Source organism: Gambusia affinis, linkage group LG18 (assembly GCF_019740435.1).
Source record: "Gambusia affinis linkage group LG18, SWU_Gaff_1.0, whole genome shotgun sequence".
NCBI classification, from domain to species: domain Eukaryota; kingdom Metazoa; phylum Chordata; class Actinopteri; order Cyprinodontiformes; family Poeciliidae; genus Gambusia; species Gambusia affinis.
Window position 1 is genome coordinate 5,883,934 of NC_057885.1, and position 15,687 is coordinate 5,899,620.

The 15,687-nt window shown below is 38.9% G+C and overlaps 3 protein-coding genes and 4 non-coding genes across 8 annotated transcripts; all 7 read left to right on the plus strand.

Moving 5' to 3' along the window:
* Positions 1–289: 289 nt before the first annotated feature.
* trnan-guu lies at positions 290–363 on the plus strand. Its single transcript has one exon. It is a non-coding gene; the product is annotated as a tRNA-Asn (tRNA).
* A 355-nt stretch (positions 364–718) lies between these two features.
* trnan-guu lies at positions 719–792 on the plus strand. Its single transcript has one exon. It is a non-coding gene; the product is annotated as a tRNA-Asn (tRNA).
* Positions 793–1,154: 362 nt separating this feature from the next.
* On the plus strand, positions 1,155–1,228 carry trnan-guu. The gene has a single exon. It is a non-coding gene; the product is annotated as a tRNA-Asn (tRNA).
* A 360-nt stretch (positions 1,229–1,588) lies between these two features.
* trnan-guu lies at positions 1,589–1,664 on the plus strand. The gene has a single exon. It is a non-coding gene; the product is annotated as a tRNA-Asn (tRNA).
* A 5,132-nt stretch (positions 1,665–6,796) lies between these two features.
* Positions 6,797–8,302, plus strand: LOC122820645. The gene is made up of 5 exons (XM_044098217.1): positions 6,797–6,843; positions 6,961–7,305; positions 7,833–7,958; positions 8,048–8,082; positions 8,180–8,302. The coding sequence occupies exons 1-5, from the start codon at positions 6,801–6,803 to the stop codon at positions 8,300–8,302; spliced, it is 672 nt and encodes a 223-aa protein (XP_043954152.1). The 5' UTR covers positions 6,797–6,800.
* A 1,609-nt stretch (positions 8,303–9,911) lies between these two features.
* Positions 9,912–11,015, plus strand: LOC122820739. Of its 2 annotated transcripts, none has more exons than XM_044098322.1 (5): positions 9,912–9,991; positions 10,092–10,433; positions 10,523–10,654; positions 10,744–10,769; positions 10,858–11,015. In XM_044098322.1, the coding sequence occupies exons 1-5, from the start codon at positions 9,952–9,954 to the stop codon at positions 10,993–10,995; spliced, it is 678 nt and encodes a 225-aa protein (XP_043954257.1). In that variant the 5' UTR covers positions 9,912–9,951; the 3' UTR covers positions 10,996–11,015. The 2 variants fall into 2 exon arrangements, with proteins under 2 accessions (XP_043954257.1, XP_043954258.1); XM_044098323.1 differs by having other exon boundaries at positions 10,523–10,585; positions 10,685–10,769; positions 10,858–11,013.
* A 1,677-nt stretch (positions 11,016–12,692) lies between these two features.
* On the plus strand, positions 12,693–14,891 carry LOC122820738. The gene is made up of 6 exons (XM_044098321.1): positions 12,693–12,908; positions 13,022–13,366; positions 13,586–13,630; positions 14,254–14,364; positions 14,460–14,494; positions 14,580–14,891. The coding sequence occupies exons 1-6, from the start codon at positions 12,854–12,856 to the stop codon at positions 14,688–14,690; spliced, it is 702 nt and encodes a 233-aa protein (XP_043954256.1). The 5' UTR covers positions 12,693–12,853; the 3' UTR covers positions 14,691–14,891.
* The last annotated feature ends 796 nt before the right edge of the window (positions 14,892–15,687 follow it).

The window sequence follows — 15,687 nt, forward strand, 5'->3', positions numbered from 1 at the left end:
ACGATGCTTTTGATAGATTTACATCAGTACATGATCGCCGCATGAAAAAGACGTTGACCAAAGTAAAACTTGGATTCCTCAAAATTTGAACTCTGTTAAGGACAGTATAGAACTCTAATGTTTGGCGATAGATGTGACGGAAAGTTTGAGGTTAAGACAATTCCCCATCGCCTTACCGCTCAACTCTGTCTTTTGCCAAAGTTATTGCATTGGATTTCAGAAGAGGGGCCAGGATTTTGCACAGGTGATGAATCCATGCCATGACCACCTGAAGCGATACAGCATCTGAGTCTCTGTGGCGCAATCGGTTAGCGCATTCGGCTGTTAACCGAAAGGTTGGTGGTTCGACCCCACCCAGGGACGAGTGTTCTTAATCCATAATAGCTGATTAGCACTAATTTGAGAACAACATCTGCTATTCACGAACGATGCTTTTGATAGATTTACATCAGTACATGATCGCCGCATGAAAAAGACGTTGACCAAAGTAAAACTTGGATTCCTCAAAATTTGAACTCTGTTAAGGACAGTATAGAACTCTAATGTTTGGCGATAGATGTGGCGCACGGAAAGTTTGAGGTTAAGACAATTCCCCATCGTCTTACCGCTCAACTCTGTCTTTTGCCAAAGTTATTGCATTGCATTTCAGAAGAGGGGCCAGGATTTTGCACAGGTGATGAATCCATGCCATGGCCACCTGAAGCAATACAGCATCTGAGTCTCTGTGGCGCAATCGGTTAGCGCGTTCGGCTGTTAACCGAAAGGTTGATGGTTCGACCCCACCCAGGGACGAGTGTCGTTATTCCTGAACAGTTGATAGCTGATTAGCACTGATTTGAGAACAACATCTGCTATTCACGGACAATGCTTTTGATAGATTTACATCAGTACATGATCGCCGCATGAAAAAGACGTTGACCAAAGTAAAACTTGGATTCCTCAAAATTTGAACTCTGTTAAGGACAGTATAGAACTCTAATGTTTGGCGATAGATGTGGCGCACGGAAAGTTTGAGGTTAAGACAATTCCCCATCGTCTTACCGCTCAACTCTGTCTTTTGCCAAAGTTATTGCATTGGATTTCAGAAGAGGGGCCAGGATTTTGCACAGGTGATGAATCCATGCCATGGCCACCTGAAGCAATACAGCATCTGAGTCTCTGTGGCGCAATCGGATAGCGCGTTCGGCTGTTAACCGAAAGGTTGGTGGTTCGACCCCACCCAGGGACGATTGTTGTTAATCCATAACAGTTGATAGCTGATTAGTACTAATTTTAGAACAACATCTGCTATTCACAGACGATGCTTTTGATAGATTTACATCAGTACATGATCGCCGCATGAAAAAGACGTTGACCAAAGTAAAACTTGGATTCCTCAAAATTTGAACTCTGTTAAGGACAGTATAGAACTCTAATGTTTGGCGATAGATGTGGCGCACGGAAAGTTTGAGGTTAAGACAATTCCCCATCGTCTTACCGCTCAACTCTGTCTTTTGCCAAAGTTATTGCATTGGATTTCAGAAGAGGGGCCAGGATTTTGTACGTGTGATGAATCCATGCCATGGCCACCTGAAGCGATACAGCATCAGTCTCTCTGTGGCGCAATCGGTTAGCGCGTTCGGCTGTTAACCGAAAGGTTGGTGGTTCGACCCCACCCAGGGACGTGTCTTTCTTCTTTAACAGTTGATCGCTGATTAGCACTACTTTTAGAACAACATCTGCTATTCACGGACGATGCTTTTGATAGATTTACATCAGTACATGATCGCCGCATTAAAAAGACGTTGACCAAATTAAAATTTGGATTCCTCAAATTTGAACTCTGGTAAGGACAGTATAGAACTCTAAAATGTTTGGGGCAAGCAAAGTTTGAGGTTAAGACAATTCCCCATCATCTTATCGCTCGACTCTATCTTTTGCCAAGGTTATTGCATTGGATTTCAGAAGAGGGGCCAGGATTTTGTACGTGTGATGAATCCATGCCATGGCCACCTGAAGCGATACAGCATCTGAGTCTCTGTGGCGCAATCGGTTAGTGAGATAATATAGCATTTCTACTGTACCACCACTCTGCAGTCTATGGTCCAGTCTGGCTCCCCGAAGCCGCCACTCGCCTACCTGTTACCTGACTGGTCGGTGGTTTACGTTGTCCAGGAGATGCTTGTCTTTGTTATGAAACCCTGATGGATGTTGGTCACACGGTAACCAATAAAAGCTGAAACATTGTGCATCCTGTTTTGTTTGACTTGCTTAACTGTTTCGTCAGAGTGAAAGTTCCACCTGGATGAGCAGAGTCATAATCGCCAACTATGATTAAGCAAGGCAGAGAAACTTAACAGAGGTGAACATATGTAATTTTTTCTGTTCACACACAGTATTTAAATATCACCATAGATATAAATGATGACCTTCCTGTTTTCCTTCAAAATACACAGAAAACATGTGGAGTTTTAGGCTTTTACATACTCTGTCGAACAAAGTAATAAGAATAATTATTTATTTTGTCTCTCTTTTTTTTTTTTGCCTCAAAGTAATATTACAACAAAATTCCTTCTCACGGTGAATGTTGAGCGGATACTGAAAGAACACCCCACCTCCTGACAGTGAAATCATTGCTACTGGAGCACAGTTCAGTCACTAACACTGTCCATTCAGGGTCTTACTGTGCTCACAATGGGAAACTTCAGCTTGATACTCGCTTTACTCTGCAACCTCAGTAAGTACACCTACATGTCTTTTCTCAGTACATGCACTGGCTCACTGTACTTCAATCCACCATTTCTCATTCATTCTTTTGAACTTAACAAAAAGCACGCTGTTTTTTTATTATTTTTTTTAAATTATTATTTGTTTCAGGTTGGGTCGCTGCATCAGCTTCCCTGTTTCAAACTGTGACGGTTCGACCCGATGAAGAGGTCACTCTGCGATGCGCCAACCTTAGCGGAATTGCCGGTCACATTTTCTGGTTCAAGCTGGCCGACGGACCCGACGCGAGCCGGATCTCGTCTATGTCCACCTCTGAAGCCGTCCCTTCGTTACACGGTGAATTTCAACGGGACAAATTTACCATGAGATCCAACGTCACAAACATATTTCTGGACATTAGACAGGTGGAGGTGAACGACTCCGGATTGTATTTCTGTGGGTTTTATGCTGAGGATTTCCCTGGAGTCTTCGCCGCAACATATTTACATGTCGAAGGTAAGATTGTGATCCCTGGTATTTCAGTTGACTTACTAAATACTGATTAAAATTCCAACGCTGATATGTATATATTTTTTATTTTTTCCTAGTCAGTCTTTTACATCAGATTGAAGAACCAGGCAACCTGCTGAATTGGATCCTGAGTGGTGGAGTCATTTTCCTTGCTATTGTCATCATCAGTTTGGTTGTCAAAATCAGGACTTTGCATACAGGTATAAAAATTTTAATTCCAGCTGAAAAGTGAGACGTTTATTTGTGTAACAATGCTCACATTAAACCAACAGTATTAAGAGTTGTGGTTGTTTTCAGCTCCGACACACAGAAATGATGCACAACAGAGTGAGGTAATCAATTTGAAACAACTTACATATTTCCTCTATTAAACCCACTCTGTAGGTTTCTGAGTTGGTGACTGTCAGTTCTTTTATTTTACAGAATTTGGACTCTTGCACCCAGAACTACGCAGCGCTGAGTTTCCCTCCAAAAGCAAAAACCAACAGAAGACCAGCAGCAGAACCAGAGTCGTATGTTCTGTATGCTGCTGCAAGATAAACTCACCAAGAGAAACAGCAACTGATAGTAAAAACAAAAATGCTTTGTGAAGTTTATTTGTTGTTGTTGCTTTTTTAGTTACAAAAAGTTTCTGTTTATTGACTTTTCAAACTTGTAAGAAACGAGTAAGGGAGACCAAATAAAGCTTTTTGGATCTATGTTTAGAGGTGAGGTAGAGTAACGCTGGCACATGGCCGCAGCTGCTTGTTTCCACTGTGGTGACGGCAGATGAGAAAAACAAGATACCACAAACACTGCTTTAAGCTCTCTGCATCAGAGCAACGCTGCCTTTCAATTTATAAAGAATTTGATCTGTAAATATTTAAGAATCCCTTTTTGTTTTTTTTATGGCAGCCAATCTAATTTCTCCATGTTTTACAAACCTGATCTTATGATCCAGTGGTCAATGTGTCAGGAAGGTTGAGCTCTTTAGCATCGGCTGCTAATGAGTCATTTTAACTGATTCTAACAACAGTTTGACGGTCAGAGTTCTGCAGGGATAATAATAGTCAACGAAGGATCAGGATCTTTTGGACGATGTTCTGCTAAAACTTAGAGGCAGTTCATGTCTCCGTTGCAGTTCATAACTAAATTTAGTATAAATTTACATTAGCTTGTTTTCAGCTTACAGCAAGCGCAAAAAGGGAAAAGGTCAACTGAAACTTATACTGTCGTAAAATAGCTTCTGTCCTTATTGGTACTTTATCTGTTTCACAATTATGTCCAACCAGGGGTAAGTAATTCGGGTAAGTCTGCGTCCGCAGCTTTCCTCAACACACCACGAGTTCGATCACAGATTCACTGATGCTGGATTGGATATCTGAGTGTGACATAGATCTCACCAAAGGAGCAACAACTCTTGATGGAGGATTATGAGGAACTGAAGAACATCATACTTAAACTGCAGTAGCAAACAGTAGAATGAACTTGTAATTACCATAAAATATCCTTTCCTTGCCACTGCTCTTATATCACACTCTTATTTTTGTGACCAATCTTATCAATATTTAAGCAGAAAAAAAACACATGACTGGACCAATGAGAACCTGGCGACAGGTCAAGGTTAAATATGAGGACATTTTGCAGACTGGTAACTTTCTATGTAATAATGTTGACTGTAAAGTCCAAATGACAGCAACCGTCAATCATGACTTCCTGGTCTCAAGGCTGAAGCAGTGGGTGGGTATCAGAGGCTCTTCACTGGTTTGGGTCGTACGTCACTGTCAGATGTTTTCGTGTTAGTTTCTGTGGTCTGAGCTCACACTGTGCTGCGCTGCCCTGGGGTGTACCGCAAGGCTCTATTCTTGGACATCTGACTGTTTTTTTCTTTCTTTTTTTTTTAAAACATCTGCTTTCATCTTTTTGCAAATGATTGCCATCTCTATTTCCGATTGAAACGCAGAACAAAACTATGTTAGGCCCCTCCTTGACTGTCTGGCTGATGTCAGAGAGTGCTTGGCACAAAATGTTATGAATTTTAATGGAAATTATGAACCTTCCACCTTTGGCATCAACTAACCCTGTAAATAAATGTAGGAGTAAAAAACAGACAATATTTTGAAAATGGACAGTGGAGTGAACTCTGTTGTGAAGTCTTGTTTTTACTCGATGAAATCAGTAAAGACTGAATCTGTTTCTATCCAACATCAGTGTTGAAACAGTAGTCCATAACTTTCATCATGTCTCAGTTCAACTGATATGGACTTACATTTAGTGTTGCCCAACCTGCTGTTGCTCCCTTACGGCTAGCTCAAAATGTTGCCAGAGGTTGTTTTTTTTTTGTTTGTTCGTTTGTTTTTGTAAGTTTTTGTTCTTCATCTTTTTGTTTGCAATTTTCACCACCTGGTGCCTCAAGCCTGCTGCATTTGGGTCCATCCGCAGCAGACGACACGACAGAATCTTTCATCTCTACTGGCGCCACATGCTTACTCGGCATGAGGGATTGCTGTAAAGTCAATGACTCAAAGCAATCTGCTGGTTTTCCTTAGAAACAAAACTTTTTAAACTAATTATAATAATAATAAACTGAGCTTAATGTATTGTTTGATAATATGAATCTACAGGATTTAACTGAAGCAATGTCTTGTTATTGTATTTGTAAAGTACCAATTGAACCTATACAAATGAACTGAATTAGACTTTTGTCCCACCTTCTCAGATATATAAGCTTGAACTGGATCCCATTCTAAATGCAAAAGGTTTATCATGATGATTGCTGCTATGTCAACTTAAGCTCTTCTACAAAGTCTTTCTACAAGGTTTAGATTTACATTTATATTTTTTATATCTATTTTTTGTTTGTTTGTTTTTTTTACCATTTTCCCAGAAACAGATACATATTTATGGGATCAGACACTAATGCTGGACAAGTTGGGGCCGAGCTAGTCATCCCACAAGTCACCATTCCAAGGGAGTAAATGTGATCTGATCAACAAAATAAATTGCGTGAATGTGAATATCTTGTCGATAAAAAAAAAAAAAAAACACCTCCTGCATGACAGCACACACACTGCATTGTATCAAAGCATGAACTGTGTTAAAGGCACCAGATACTTACAGTGGAAACAGCACAGAGGGCATCAAAAATACTGCAAACTCTTCTGTCGTTGATTCTCACTACAGCATCTCCCTTTAGATTTCATAAGTCATATTCAGGCAACTCTCCAAGGTCGGGTATGATTATTTGTTGTTCTTACAACTTGTATTACTTCTGGAGGGACACCTCAGCTGTTTCTTGATGTGATTCTGTGTGCTGAACGTCTGCAGTCGGTAAAAGAGAAATAAGTCAGAGTGATTTTATGCAACATAAGAAAGCTTTTCTGTTCCTTACGAAACTTCAAGCCTTTTTTGCTGCAGAATTGCCTTTGCATGAACCATTACTTTTTTATCAATCAAATCTAATTTTTTCTTCAACGTTTTGTTCGACCTCTAATATTTATTCCACCTGTTTCTTTAAATATTTCTGACCAATCGGTTCAGACAGAGAAGACTCCTCCTCCTTTCTCACTAGTCACAGTTTACCGTCGAGTCTCATCAGGTGCAACATGACAAACTTCACCTTCCTGCTCCTCTTACTCTGGACCCTCAGTAAGTTCGTCTATGTTTGATTTTCTAGAACAATCAGTCTTTTTAAGCTGTTTTTAGGGATCCACTTGAAATGCCTCTTTTCTTCTGGTTAAATTTAAACTCATCGTCTCGTTCCAGGTCGTGTCCGTTTGTCACTCTGTCGGTTTCACTCAGTGACGGTTCAGGCTGGAGGACGCGTCACTCTGTCGTGCACCAACCTCAGCAACCATCCCTCTCACGTCTCGTGGTCCAAGCTGGCCGACGGCGGCATCGTCGGCTGCATCTTGTCTATGACCAGCTCCGAATCCAGAGCTGTGCCGTGTGATGGAGGTCAAGGTAACAAGTACAACATGACATCGAACGGGACAAACGTCTTCCTGCACGTCCAGGAAGTGAATTTACTAGATGCTGGAGTTTATATCTGCGGGTTACCCACTGACGAGTTTACAGGAATCTTCGGCGTAACTTATTTACAAGTTGAAGGTAAGGCTGAGCCAATTCTAGTCAGTGTAATTAGCAATAATGTATTTTTTACTGGGATGTTGTTATTTTTACAGTGTCGGTCCCCAACGTTTCAAGAACAAAATGGTTTTACGGGACTTGTTTTGTAGCACAACCATGTAAAAAACATGAGTCAACATAAAACAAAAAAATAATCTATGATCCACTGAAAATCCACTGTCAGAAGAAGTGGTTATGTTTTAACCACATCTATCAGAACAGGGCAGCTCAGAGTTACTTTGGTTCAACTCAGGATTGGATCTGATTGTTCATAACCCAACCGGCAAATATAGTAATATAGTAAATATCTGTAAAACATGAATATCTGTCAACTGTTTTTGTCCATAATTGAATATGATCGATAGTTAACTGCAAGGAGTGCTGAGCTGTCCAGTGGCTCAAGTACATCAGGCTAAAGTGGATATAAACTGAAGGACCCAAACCATTTTTATTCTTTTGTGCTTTAATAATCCAGCAGTCCTGCATTAATGTTGTGTTTTCTCTTACAGGCGACTCAAACTGCGTGTCTCACAATCTGTCTCACAATCTGTCCATTTTGATCCTGGGAAGCGTTGTTGTTTTTCTTCTAGTGGTCATCTTTGGTTTAATTCTCAAAATCACCACCTCTCACACCGGTAATCTGTCACTGATCTGTGTTGACTTGGAAATAAAAATGACAAAACCTTCAAATAGTGAACCAGATTATCTGCCTTCATTTTTTCAGGTCAAACTAGCAGACAGAGTCGACAACAACAAGAGGTAATTACATTAGAATCATTTCACCCGTTTTCTGAAAGACTTACTAATAAAAAAAAGTTTTTTTTAAAGTAATTTTTTGTTTTGATTTATTTTACAGAACTTGAACTCGGAGGCTGTAAGCTACTCAGCGCTGGATTTCAGATCCAAAGCAAATGGTGACAGGAGGCCGACTGCAGACAGAGAGACGGATCCACATGTGATCTATTCTGCCACCAGATAAACGATGACGTTTTATCATTTTATCTTCTATTTCTGAGAATTTTTCTGTCTCTTCTAAAAACCTGAAATAAAAGTTTTTGCATTTACAAAGTTGAGCCTCGACCAATCCTCATCTTTAGAAACAGAAAGCTGCTTTTCTATTTTATTTAACTCTCTGTCTTCGTGTTTTCATGCTACTTTTCATCATTTTCAGTGAAACTTTTGTTCTGTTCTTGTTGGAAGGTTCGTCTCCACTTGGTTCCTTCAGTTTGTTCATGTTCTGTTTTTATATATATATATATATATATATATATATATATATATATATATATATATATATATATATATATATATATATATATATATATATATATATATATATATATATATATATATATTTGTCTCCAGTTTGCATCTATGCAGTGGTTCTCATAAAACAGCAGCTCACACGTCATTTATTCCACTAAAGGCCGACTTATTACCCCTAAAACATTTTTCTTGCGACAACCACAAAACTTGACTTTTATGTATAAGGCCGACACAAAACAATGTCAAAAAAGTTGAAAGAGGAAAACAAATAACAATCAGAAGTTTAAATTCATAAGGAGCACTTCTGAACTCCAATAGTCTCAGAGAAAAACATTATTCTGTGAGAAAAACAAAAAGTCCCACAATAAGTAAATAAGTTCCAGTTTAGTTTATAAATCAAACTGTTTCATGAAGGCCTCTGAGCTCTGATGAGAACTGCAGTGAACAAAAGCTGCCATATTGTTGGGATGTTTGAGTACATTAGAGTATCTGTGAGTTTTTCCTCCAGCCGCTGTGCTAGGGGGCGTGGTGATTGGAGGAGTCATGGCAACTGTTACCTCGGCCTCCAATCGGATTCTCCTTTTCTTCTTTGACTCAGTTCCCCACATATTTCTGTCTCCCACAGCTCAGAGGACCTCAGTACTCATCACAAACTCCCCTCTGAAGGCTCACCTGTTTTCTTCCAAAGGTCATGACCTTTGGAAGAAAACAAGTGAGCAGAACTTTGAGGGTTTTTCCCAGTAACTGTATTGCATACATTTATGCATGACGAAATAGTCCCACTTTTCAAAGACGTCGTACCTGGAGCACCGACAAAAGACGGTGTGTGTTGACTGATGAAACCAGCTCTAATGTGTCAGAAGGAAATGTAAAACACATTTTTTTAACCCTCAAGTCTTGCTCCATTAAAGATACTTTTTTTGCTCAAATTTTAAATAAACAAATAAAACATGCAAAAAGTTGCTATCTATAAATTGTCACTTTATTTGAAGTTCACACGTTTTATGACTGAGTCTGATTCACTTGGGGAGAAAATCAAAAAGTTATATCACCTTTAGTTGCACCACATGGTGTCATGTGGGGGAAAACGGACATTTCAGCAACTTGTAAATCGGATGGTTGCCTCAGTTGCTGTCATCATTAATGAAAGTTTATGAAAGGTTTCTGTGTTGATGTCTGTTACCAGTATCATCTGTGGGTTTAGATGAATAGATCTGTAGTTTTTGTAGAGCATTTATTGAAGCCGCTCTCAGTGTCCCTCTCAGCAGGCTCACCAAATCAAACAACTCCCCACCTCCTTCTCACCAGGTCGCTACAAACTGGAGCTCAGTTCAGATTCTGACACCGACTGTGTTCACAACCATGAGCTGCACCGTCACACTGGCTTTACTCTCCTCATTCAGTAAGTACATTTGAAAAATATTCTCTTTTGTGCAAAGATCCGACTGGAGTCAACAATTACTATCATTAACTTTTTTTCTGGTACTTTCTGAATGCTACAGGTTGGATCTGTGCGTCAGGTTTTCAGTTTCACACGGCGGTGGCTCAGCCTGGTGAAGAAGTCACACTGCGGTGCTCGAACAGGAGCACTTATCGCTCTCAGGTGTTCTGGTTCAAGCTGGACGACGGACCCCTCGGCTGCATCTCGTCGATGCTGAACGCCGAATCCGCCCCGTCGTCCTACGATCCGTTTCAGCCGGATAAATTCGCGATGACCTCCGACTCTGCAAACGTCTCCCTGCACATCCGACCGCTGGACGTCAACGACTCCGGGTTGTATTTCTGCGGACATTACTTCGATGGGTTTCCTGCCGTTTTCACGGCAACATATTTAAAGGTCGAAGGTAAGATTATGGGCTTCCTTATTGCTGGGGCTGTGAGTTTAAAACACAAAGACACGATTTGGACCTAATGTTCCTGTAAATACTTTCAGGAATGTCAGTCGATTCTTTTGAGGAACCTGATGGACCAGAACATATGCTGAACTGGATCCTGGGTGGCATCATCATATTTCTTATAATTGTCATTGTTGGTTTTATTGTGAAAGTCAGGACCTTGTATGCAGGTACTCATCATATTTCTATCCAAATTTTAGATTTGGATGTTAAAACACAACTTAAACTAACCGCCTCAAACATTTTGTCGCGTCTTCAGACAGAAAGACTTTACAACATCACGAGGTAACGGCTGTTTCAATGATTGTAAGCGTTTCTAAATAAACCTTCCCTGACTTTACGAGTCAGTAACTGTAAGTCCTTCCACCTGCAGAATTTGGACTCTCACATTATGAACTACGCAGCGCTGAGCTTCCCTCCAAAAACCAAGAGCAACAGAAGACCTGAAGCAGGAAGAGATCTGGGGACAAATGTTCTGTATGCTGCTACCAGACAGACTCACCAGCAGTGATGAACTCAAACTTTCTAAATCCTGACCATGTTGATGCTTTACTGTTCAGCTGAGTGTTTTTTTTATAGCTTTTCTAGTTGAAATAAAGTTTTACTTTAACGTCTGTGTTGTTGTTTTTTTTTCTCTTATCTGTCGGATGGAAAATGTGAAAGGTCAGACGTGTCACGAGGACCGACTGACACTTCTGGTATCTATGTTTAGATGTGAGGCAGAGAGAAGTTGGCACCAGGTGTTAGCCAACGTTTCTACGGTAGCATCGCTGCTTGTTTCCACTGTGGTGGCAGCAAAAGCGAAACACCACAAAGACTTTAAGCTCAGGCAAAACTGCACACAATCTTACCAATTATAGAGAATGGAGCCAGTTTATTATTATGTAGCTGAAGTGTTTATTGTTCCAGTGTGACATGGTTAACAACCCAGGATTTATAAGGCCGGTGTTACACTTCATGTGTAATGATGGACCCACTTTAGCATAGATGCTAACAAGCAGATGTTACTGATGTTTTCTTGTTTCCAATCTATTGCTGTTGTTTTTGTTTTTGCTTTTCTTTTGCTCTTTTCTTTCATTTGCTGTAAGACAAATGAAAGAATTTTGGCCATTTTAACATAATTTCATGTCTAGACTCCAGATTACATCAATAAGTTCCTCCAGTTTTTCGCAAATCTGAAAAATTCACACAAAATCAACAGATACCCAACATTTTTTTTCGTCATTTCACTGCAACTTTTTCTCTAAATTGGCCAAAAGCATTGGGTTTAAGTGACCTCTGACCGCCTATGTGGTCAACCGCATGACTGAGAGGTAATGATGATTAGAGTCAGTGACCGATGTGAATCAGGTGTTTGAGTCCAGCTAGCTAAACTGAGGTACGAACAAGAGAACAAAACATGGAAAACAACATAATTAAGCAACAACACATCTAATCAAATGTCAAACCAAGTCAATTTCATACAACGGCCGTAAAATCAACATGCCTAAAAATAAATTTCAAAATAAAAACAAGCACGAGAAATAATGACAATTAAATGGTAAAAAGTGACTGCTTGGAGATTTGAAGCTACATGTAAACAAGTAAGACCAACAAATGGACATAAATAAGATCAAATGAACTATGTTACTGGTAACTGGTATTTCTGTTGTTTTTTTTATTTCCTGTTTATGATAAACAGTAAAATATTGTATGAAGTGAACTTCTGTTTTGTGAGCGATGGATGGTTGAGGCTGAATATTTAAAAGTGATGGACCTCCGCTACATAAACCAAAAACTGCTTCAAAGTTTACCAGACAAATGAGATGCAGTAGAGAATTTAACCCCACAGAAACAGACGAGTCATTTCTTTTCTTATATTTACTGAAATAACTTATAGAACTTTATAGCAGCCAAAAGTAGAAATTGTTTGGCTTTTCTACCAGCCTCTCCTGAAGAACAGATTCAACTGTTACACATTTATCACCAGCATGTGGGGCAAACACACACACACACACACACATATCAACACACACATTGGCTCATATCAAAGCTTTTACTGTGTTAGAGGTAGCAGATTCTCAGACATGAAAGAAAACAAAGAGCATCAAAACTACTGCAGATGAATCTTCCATTCATCTGCAGTAGTTTGTTGTTACCTTATTCAGTGCTTTGTGAACGCTCAACATTTTTATGAATTATTTGTATCGTGTGTTATTTGACGTGACAGAATTACTTCCGGCTCTTTGCAACCAATCATCGCCGTTTCTCCTGTTCTAATAAAATGATTCTCGTCGTCAGTTTGAGGAAACGGATAACACAAAGAAAACTCCACCTCTACACTGCAGGCTGTCTAGAACTGACCCACAGTTTATTGCTCTGACTGAACCATGTGGAGCACAATGATGGACATCAACACCATATTGGTTTTCCTCTTCTCCTTCAGTAAGTACAGCTATCTATGGTTTTCTCAACACATTTTCCATTTCTGTTCAGAACGCACCACATATTGACTTCCATCGTTCGGAGTTGTAGTTTGATCTCTGTGAATGTTTCAGGTTGGATCACTAAGTCAGACTTTGACTTTCACTCGGTTCTGGTTCAGCCTGGTGACGACGTCACTCTGCTCTGCCCCAACTTAAGCAAAGTTCTCGAACACATTTTCTGGTATAAAGTGATCCCTGGACCCAATGTCAGCCGCATCTCATCGATGGTTCATGTTGGATCTGAAGTTCGTCTATATGATGGATTTCAACGTGAGAAATTCAACATGACGTCAAACAGCACAAACATCTTTCTGAACATCAAACAAGTGAATTTCTCAGATTCTGGACTTTATATCTGTGGAACCATGTCACAAAGTTGTCAGAAAATCTTCAGTGAAACATATTTACAAGTTGAAGGTAAGAATGCTTGTATTATGTCAGGGCTAATCTAATGTTTTTAATCTATATACTGGTTTGTCGTTGTGCAGATTTGAACCCACGATGGTCTCACTTTGTCAACAGATGGTTTAGAACAGTTTTCTAAAATCTCCTTCATGATCGGCCAAATAAAATCCACCTAATGGAGCTAATGTGTCTTTATCAGCAGCTAATCACCTGATCTGCTCTGTTTTACAGGAGCCACCCGACCCAAATGTGTATCAGACCCAGAATCAAAGCAAGGTAGGTTGAAACAATGTGAATGATAAGGAATAAAACGTTTCCAAAAAGAATCTAGAAATAAATGAGATACAAGATTTGAGGTTTAATGACAAATTTTCCTGAAAAACTATTTTTCTACATGTTTACTGTTATATTTACATGTGGATTTTCTTACTATACTATGTAGTTGATGTTTTCTTTGATGTGAATTTTAATTTCCCTTAAAGTCTCTTGTTTCACATTAATAATAATGTTGCTGAAAAGGCATTAATAATAATAACTATATCAAATTATTATAATAATGATATTAACATTTTTATTATCAACAGGAATAATATAATTGCATTATTATTATTATTATTATTATTATTATTATTATTATTATTATTATTATTATTATTATTATTATTATTATTATTATTATTATTATATAGTTACTACCGTTAATTTGCTGCTGTTACAACTGAATTTTCCTACTGAGGGTCAATAAAGGATATTTCTATAAATTTTTCTTTTCTATTCTATCGTTTAGGTGAAGGCCTGCAACATGATTAGTTCATATTTGTGAGACGGAAATAGACGGAGATAAAATATTAATCTCACAAAGAAGTTCATTAAAATCATAATAACTGTCTCTGTTGCAGATGGACTGGATGGATTCAACAAACTGCTCACTGTGACTCTGGGAGGTTCAGTGATTTTTCTTGCTGCTGTCATCGTGGGCCTGGTTTGGAAAATCAGGACTTTTCATAAAGGTATTTTTGTTGCAATCTCTTTTTTTGTACCTTTTTTGATTGCGATCAAATCAAAATAAACAACTGATGTAAACAGAAGAGTTTTTGTTTTTCAGCTCCGACCAACAGACGACATCAACAACAAAATGAGGTGCTGACATAATGATCAAATTCATTTTCTAAGATTAACCTAAAACGTACCTGCAGTACCTTCTGTAAATGATTTCTCGTTGCAGAACCTGGACTCTCTGAACTACGCAGCGCTGAAATTCAAAGCAACCAGCAGCACGAGGCTTTCTGAAGAGAGAGAGACGGAGACCAGTGTGCTGTATGCCGCCACCAGATAGAACGACAAATATTATTTTGATTTCCCCAAAAACCTGGTTCAGACCTGAAGCGCTTCAATCATCCTCTGACTGCAGAAGACCTTTGACCTTAACAGAAAGTCTGTTTTCTCTTAGTGGTTAGAAACTTTAACTGAATAAACAAACTTCAGGCTTTCACACGTCAACAAGTACAAAAATGACAAAAAAAACAACAACATTGAAATAAACACAAAATGTCTGTATCAACACTGACATGAACCGATGTTGGTCGTTTTTTTTAACATATCTGTTTCAGTCTGATAAGTAAAAGTGGACAAATATTAAAAACTAAAGTTTATTTCCATTTTGTGGCTGTTGTGTTTGTTTTCCAGGTTTGGTTCTGTGGTCGGTTTTCCTGCAACAGTGATGCAGAAATAATGTGACGTTGAACTGAAATGGAGACACAAAGCAGGCATTGTAGATGCTTTTATGCAGTGTCTTATGAAATATGACATCAGTAAATATTGGTAAACACTGCAACAACACAATAACAGCAGTATTAATATTGGATATCAGTGTCAGGATCTCTAATAATTACTCTAACGTAGCTTAGGAAAGTAGCGTGTAACAATAATAACATGTTTTAAATCAATTTGAACAAAAATCTGAAATTATATGCAACGTTATAATTGAAATTAAAAGTCTCAAGACTGCTAGGCTGTTTTACAGTCTTTAACGTTCTTCATTCATCCTCAGTCGATATAATAAATTAACTCTCATTTTGTAAAGGTTTTATGTTTGTGTTCTTGCAGCCTGTGGAACCTTTGGGACCTTTATCACACAGAAACACACACCACACAACCTGCCACCCACATGGAGCCACCGGGACGGTATTAAGATATTTATTGTTCAGTTGGTTTATAAAGCTACATTGGCGATTTTAAAGAAAAAAAAAATAGAAAAAAAGAAATCAAATCTGTTCTGTTCTGGCTTCTGGTTCCCTGAAAATCCTGACGTTTTCATCCGTCATTAAACAGCC